We start from the raw sequence: 7,640 nt of genomic DNA, 5'->3' as shown, positions 1-7,640 counted from the left end.
ACTGTAACAGACTGTGACAGACACTGCCCCACCCCCAGGAAATGTAACAGACTGTGACAGTCACTGACCTGCGACACTGTAACAATCCGTGACAGACACTGCTCCCCCCTGATTCTGTAACAGGCTGTGACAGAGACTGCCCCCCCCCCGATACTGTGACAGTCACTGCCTCCCCCGATACTGTAACAGACTGTGACAGACTCTGCTCCCCCGATACTGTAACAGACTGTAACAGACACTGCCACCCCACCCCAGATAATGTAACAGACTGTGACAGTCACTGCCCCCTAATACTGTAACAGACTGTGGCATACAATGCTCCCCTGAAACTGTAACAGACTGTGACAGACACTGCCCCCCCCCGCCTCCGGATACTGTAACACTGTGACAGACACTGAACTCTCCGATACTGTAACAGATTTTCAGAGACACTGTCCCCCCAATGCTGTAGCACACTGTGGCAGTCGCTGACCCCCCCCCAGATAATGTAACAGACAGTGACAGACACAGCCCCCCAATACTGTAACAGACTGTGACAGTCCCTCCCCCGCCCCGGATACCGTAACAGATTGTGATAGACACTAACCCCCCCAATACTGTAACACACTGTGGCAGTCGCTGCCCCCCAACACTGTAACAGACTGTGACAGTCACTGCCCCCCCAATACTCTAACAGACAGTGAGAGACAATGCCCCCCGGATACTGTAACAGACTGTGACAGTCACTGCCCCCAATACTGTAACAGACAGTGAGAGACACTGTCCCCTCAATTCTGTAACAGACTGTGACAATCACTGCCCCACCCAGTACTGTAACAGACTGTGATAGTCACTGCCCCCCGATACTGTAACAGATTGTGACACACTGCCCCCCAGTACTGTAACAGACTGTGACAGACACTGCCCCACCCCCAGGAAATGTAACAGACTGTGACAGTCACTGACCCGCGACACTGTAACATTCTGTGACAGACACTGCTCCCCCCTGATTCTGTAACAGGCTGTGACAGACACTGCCTCCCCGATACTGTGACAGTCACTGCCTCCCAATACCGTAACAGACTGTGACAGACACTGGCGCCCCCCGATACTGTGACAGACACTGCCCCCCCCCGATACTGTAACAGACTGTGACAGACACTGCCTCCCCGATACTGTGACAGTCACTGCCTCCCAATACCGTAACAGACTGTGACAGACACTGGCGCCCCCCGATACTGTGACAGACACTGCCCCCCCCGATACTGTAACAGACTGTGACAGACACTGCTTCCCCGATAGTGTAACAGATTGTAACAGTCACTGCTCCCTGATTCTCTAACAGAATGTGACACGCACTGCACTCCCTGATTCTGTAACAAACTGTGACAGACACTGCCACAAAGACCATAAAGACTGTAAAACATAGGAGTGGAAGTAAGGCCATTCGGCCCATCAAGTCCACTCCACCATTTAAATCATGGCTGATGGGCATTTCAACTCCACTTCCCTGCACTCTCCTTGTAGCCCTTGATGCCTTCTGAGATCAAGAATTTGTCAATCTCTGCCTTGAAGGCATCCAACGTCCCGGCCTCCACTGCGCTCCATGGCAATGAATTCCACAAGCCCACCATTCTCTGGCTGAAGAAATGTCGTCTCATTTCAGTTTTAAATTTACCCCCTCTAATTTTAAGGCTGTGCCCATGGGTCCTAGTCTCCCCACCTAACGGAAACAACTTCCTAGCTTCCACCCCTTCTAAACCATGCATTATCTTGCAAGTTTCTATTAGATCTCCCCTCAACCTTCTAAACTCTAATGACTGCAATCCCAGGATCCTTAGCTGTTCATCATACGTTAAACCTACCATTCCAGGGATCCGATATGCCCCCCCGATACTGTAACAGACTTTGACACACACTGTCCCCCGATACAATACCAGATGTGAATGTCACTGCCCCTCGACACTGTAACAGACTGTAACCGTCACTGCTGCCCGATACAGTAACAGACTGTAATAGACACTGTCCCCCGCCCCCGGGTAATGTAACAGACTGTGACATACAATGCTCCCCCGAAACTGTAACACACTGCAACAGTCACTGCCCCCCTATACCGTAACAGACAGTGAGAGACATTGCCCCCCTCCCCAATACTGTAACAGACTGTGACAGTCACTGACACCACCCCGGTACTGTAACAGACTGTGACAAACACTGCCCCCCAATATTGTAACAGATTGTGATAGACACTAACGCCCCCAATACTGTATCACAATGTGGCAGTCGCTGCGCCCCAATACTGAAACAGACCGTGACAGCCACTGCTTCCTCAATGCTGTGACAGGCACTGCTGCTATCACCTGACACTGTAACAAACTCTAACAGACACTGCCCCGCCCCCAGGAAATGTAACAGACTGTGACAGACACTGCCTCCCACCCTGAACCTGTAACAGACTGTGACAGACAATGCCCACCCCCGGATACTGTAACAGACAGTGACAGTCACTGACCTGCGACACTGTAACATTCCGTGACAGACACTGCTCACCCCGATTCTGTAACAGGCTGTGACAGACAATGCCCCCGCCCCTCCAATACCGGAAGAGAACGTGACAGTCACTGTCCCCCCAATTCTGTAACAGGCTGTGACAGACAATGTCCCCCCAATACTGAAACAGACTGTAATATGCACTTCCCCCCCCCCACACTGTAACAGTCACTGCCCCCCAGATACTGTAACAGACGGTGAGAGACACTGCCCCCCCTCCCCCCCGCCAATACTGTAACAGACTGTGGCAGATACTGCTCTCCCAATACTGTGACAATCACTGCCGCCACCCAGTACTGTAACAGACTGTGATAGTCACTGCCCCTTGATACTGTAACTGACTGTGGCATATGCTGCCCCAGATTATGTAACAGACTGTGAGGAACCTTACCACCCTAATACTGTAACAGACTGTGAAAATACAATGCTCCCCCGAAACTGTAACTGACTGTGACAGACACTGCCCCCCGATACTGTAACAGACTGTGAGGGACGCTGCTCCCCCTGATACTGTAACAGACTGTCACAGACACTGCTCTCCCAGGTAATGTAACAGACTATTACAGACACTGCCTCCCAATACTGTAACAAACTGTGGCACGCACTGCCCCCACCCCCACCCCCAATACTGTAACAGACACTGCTCCCCGATACAGTAACAGACTGTGAAATACACTCACCCCGATAGTGTAACAGACTTTGACACACACTGCCTCCCCCGACACTGTAACAGACTGTGACAGTCATTGCCCCCCGATATTGTAACCGACTGTGACAGATACTGCTCCCCCCGGTACTGTAACAGACAGTGACAGACACTGGCCCCGATACTGTAACAGACAGTGACAGACACTGCTCCCCCTGATACTGTAACAGACTGTCATAGATACTGCACCCCGCCCCCGGTACTGTAACAGACTGAGACATACACTGCCCACCGATACTGCAACAGACAGTGACAGACACTGCCCACCCCCCATACTGTAACAGACTATGACAGACACTGCCCCCCGCCCCCCCCCCCGGGTACTGTAACAGACTGTGATAGACACTAACACCCCCCAATACAGTAACACACCATGGCAGTCGCTGCCCCCATACTGAAACAGACCGTGACAGTCACTGCTTCCTCAATACTGTCACAGACTGTGACAGGCACTGTTGCTATCCCCCGACACTGTAACAGACTCTAATAGACACTGCCCCGCCCCCGGGAAATGTAACAGACTGTGACAGACAATGCCCCCTCCCACCCCAGATACTGTAACAGACTGTGACAGTCACTGACCTGCGACACTGTGACATTCTGTGACAGACACTGCTGCCCCAATTCTGTAACAGGCTGTTACAGACAAAGCCCCCGCCCCCCAATACTGGAACAGAACTTGACAGTCACTGCCCCTCACCCCGATACTGTAACAGACTGTGACATACACTGCCTCCCCAACACTGTAACACACTGTAACCGTCACTGCCCCCCAATACTGTAACAGACTGTGATAGTCATTGCCCCCAGATACTGTAACAGGCTGTGACAGATACTGCTCTCCCAATACTGTAACCGACTGTGACAATCACTGCACACCCCCTCCAAGTACTGTAACAGACTGTGACAGACACAGCCCCCCCGATACTGTGACAGACACAGCCCCCCCGATACTGTGACAGACACAGCCCCCTCAATACTGTGACAGACTGTGACAGAAACTGCCCCCGCCCCCCCGGATACTGTGACAGACTGTGACAGACACTGTCCCCCTGATACTGTGACAGACTGTGACAGACACTGCCCCCCCCCGATACTGTGACAGACACTGCCCCCCCCGATACTGTGACAGACACTGCCCCCCCCGATACTGTGACAGACACTGTCCCCCGATACTGTGACAGACTGTGACAGACACTGCTCCTCCCAGTACTGTGACAGACACTGCCCCCCCCGTTACTGTGACAGACTCTGCCCCCCCCGATACTGTGACAGACACTGTCCCTCCCGATACTGTAACAGACTGTGACAGACACTTCCCCCCTGATACTGTAACAGACTGTGACAGACACTGCCCCCCCCCACCGATACTGTAAGACTGTGACAGACACTGCTCCCTACCCCAGTACTGTAACAGACTGTGACAGCCATTCCCCACCCCGATACTGTAACCGACTGTGACAGACACTGACACCTGTTGACCTCATCCCCTCTGATTCCCATTCTGCCCGAGACCTGTAGCATGGCCAGCGATTGCCCTCCATATACTATGGCCCTGGATTGTAGTAATGCCCCGGGATGTTCCCTGAATATCTGTCCTTTCAGTTTGGGTACATTTTATGGAAATCTGCCTTCGGAGTCACACTGAGACCACTATCTCCATGCACAGTTGGAAGCTCTGGATTTAGTGTCTGAGACTGTGTTGTCAGCCTGCTGGGGTTCTGCTGGTGTGTCTGACTCCCTGCCCCATCGGCTCTCACTCCATGATGCTCAATGATATTGTCCATGCAAAAGGTGACCCTCTTGAAGGGGCAAGGTCCCCGTTTGGAATCACTCGGGAGAATAATTTCCAGCAGACATTCACATGAGAAAAAGGTTTCTGTGTCTGATTTGGCTAAATGTTACACACTTCCAGAGATAGTTCTGAGTGGACTGTTTGGATCTCTCAGTTCCTGGTTAGCAAAGACTGAGATCCTGCGATGCAGTAGGAGATACTTCAAACACCATTCAGCTATTTCTGCGCTGCCCACTGCAGAATCAGGCAGTTAACAGCTAGTGGTCCAGTCTGTGAACTCTCGAGTCCTGAGCCACTAACTTGTCCGTCCTGCTGTTTGCATCGCTTGTGCACAGACTGACTCTGTTGGTGTGACAAACCGATTTCTGTCCACCTCAGTAAACCTTCTCCCACTGTCCCCTCTTCCTCTCCGTAGGCCAGCTGCCATCTTCAGTTTGGGGCCAATTTTCGTTCTTCCAAACCATACCGCGTTCGAAAGGAAACCCGCTGAGGCAGACTCCATTCAGCACCTCTTCCACAGCCCACTGCCAGCAGCTCCAAAACACCAGGGAACCTTCACCAGCCAGACTCTGGGAGCTCGAGGGATTCACATGGAATGGGAAATGATATTGGAGCCACTGGTGAGGTACTACCCGGAGGGAACACCAGGCCAGGGAGTCAGGCATTAGCTGTAGTAAGTGTCTGTCTTCACCACATTACAGTACATGGTTAGCGCAAATGTCAAGGCCAGGAGCTGCAGAGAATGAGAGAAAGACAGTTTATCCCTGACTATACCATCAGCTAGGCAACATGGGCATGCAAAGTTAAAGGGCAGGTGTTCACAGGATGTGGGGGGTTGGATATGGTGATTAAACTGCAGGATATGGGGGGGTGGATACGGGGATTACATTGTGGATATGGGGGTGGTTGAATACGGGCATTACACTTGGGATATGGGGTGTGGTGAATACAGGGATTACACTGTGGGATATGGGAGGTGTTGGATCCAGCAATTACACTGTGGGATATGGGGGGGATTGGATACAGAGATTACACTCAGGATTTTAGGGGAATGTTGAATATGGGGATTACACTCTGGGTATGGGGTGTTGGATACAGGGATTACACTGTGGGATATGGGTCGTGTTGGATATGGGGATTACACTGTGGGATATGGGTGATGTTGGATACGGAGATTATACTGTGGGATATGGGTGGTGTTGGATACGGGGATTACACTGTGGGATATGGGTGGTGTTGGATACGGGGATTACACTGTGGGATATGGGTGGTGTTGGATACGGGGATTACACTGTGGGATACGGGGGATGTTGGATATGGGGATTACACTGCAGGATACAGGGTGGTTGGATACGGGGATTACAGGGTGGGTTATGAAAGGGGGATATAGGGATTCCTGTGCAGGACATGGGGGGGGGTGAATACAGGGATTACACTGTGGGATATGGGAGGTGCTGGATACAGCAATTACACTGTGGGATATGGGGGGATTGGATACAGAGATTACACTCGGGATTTTGGGGGGGATGTTGAATATGGGGATTACACTCTGGGTATGGGGTGTTGGATACGGGGATTACACTTTGGGATATGGGTGCTGCTGGATACGGGGATTACACTATGGGATATGGGTGATGTTGGAGACGGGGATTACACTGTGGGATATGGGAGTTGTTGGATATGGGGATTACACTGCAGGATACAGGGGTGGTTGGATACGGGGATTACAGGGCGGGTTATGAACAGGGGATATAGGGATTCCAGTGCAGGACATGGGGATTACAGTGCAGGATACGGAGAGAGGGATATGGGGTTTACAGTGCGAGATACAGAGAGAGGGATTCAGGGATCACTGTGCAGGATATGGAGATTACACTGTAGGATACAGAGAGAGGGATAAAAGGATTACAGCGTGGCATACAAAGATTACAGTGCAGGATAAAGCGAAGGGAATACTGGGATGACAGTGCAGGATACGGAGGGGGGATACAGAGATTACAGTGCAGGATATAGAGAGGGGGTTAGAGGGATTACTGTGAGAGATATGGAGAGGGGGATACAGGAATTGCAGTGCAAGATATGGAGGGGATATATGGAGATTACAGTGCGGGATACAGAAGGGGGATACGGGGATTACAGTGTGGGATACGGGGAGGGTCATATTGAGTTTATGGAGAATATTGACTTTAAGGCTTACACATTAAAGCCATATTCTGCCACATCAAGCCGCTTCTGTATTTGCCACCAGACAGATTGATCTGTGCCTCAATAGAGAAACTAGGCTTTTCAAATCTTCAATATGACCATGGTCATTCCTCTATCTCAGTGCTACTATCCTGCTTTCTCTCTGTACTGCTTTTACCATTTTATGTCTTTAAAATCTCTACACTTACCTCTGTTGAATATATTCAATGAGTTAGCACCCACAGCTCTCAGTCATAGTGAGCCCACTCTGAGTGAAGAAATGCTTCCCCCTGTCAGTTCCAAATGGTCAATCCTGACACTGTCACTGAGAAAAAGACATGTATTCCTACTCTGTTTCTGCTTTGTAAATAAATCTCAATCCAAGGTTTAATGTCACCAATTAATTTCTTACATGGGACCTTCCTG

The 7,640-nt window shown here is 50.9% G+C and overlaps 1 protein-coding gene across 1 annotated transcript in view; it reads right to left on the bottom strand.

Annotated features, from left to right (window-relative positions):
- Positions 1 to 4,642: 4,642 nt before the first annotated feature.
- tspan4a (tetraspanin 4a) overlaps positions 4,643 to 7,640 on the bottom strand; it is a 56,258-nt gene continuing 53,260 nt past the window's right edge. Inside the window, exon 7 of the mRNA XM_048545744.2 lies at positions 4,643 to 5,763. Coding sequence (XP_048401701.1) covers positions 5,695 to 5,763 — 69 coding nt within the window. The 3' untranslated portion in view covers positions 4,643 to 5,694. The remainder of the gene's footprint in view (positions 5,764 to 7,640) is intronic.

Source organism: Stegostoma tigrinum, chromosome 17 (genome assembly GCF_030684315.1).
Source record: "Stegostoma tigrinum isolate sSteTig4 chromosome 17, sSteTig4.hap1, whole genome shotgun sequence".
NCBI classification, from domain to species: Eukaryota; Metazoa; Chordata; class Chondrichthyes; order Orectolobiformes; family Stegostomatidae; genus Stegostoma; species Stegostoma tigrinum.
This window is presented reverse-complemented; position numbering and strand designations above follow the sequence as displayed.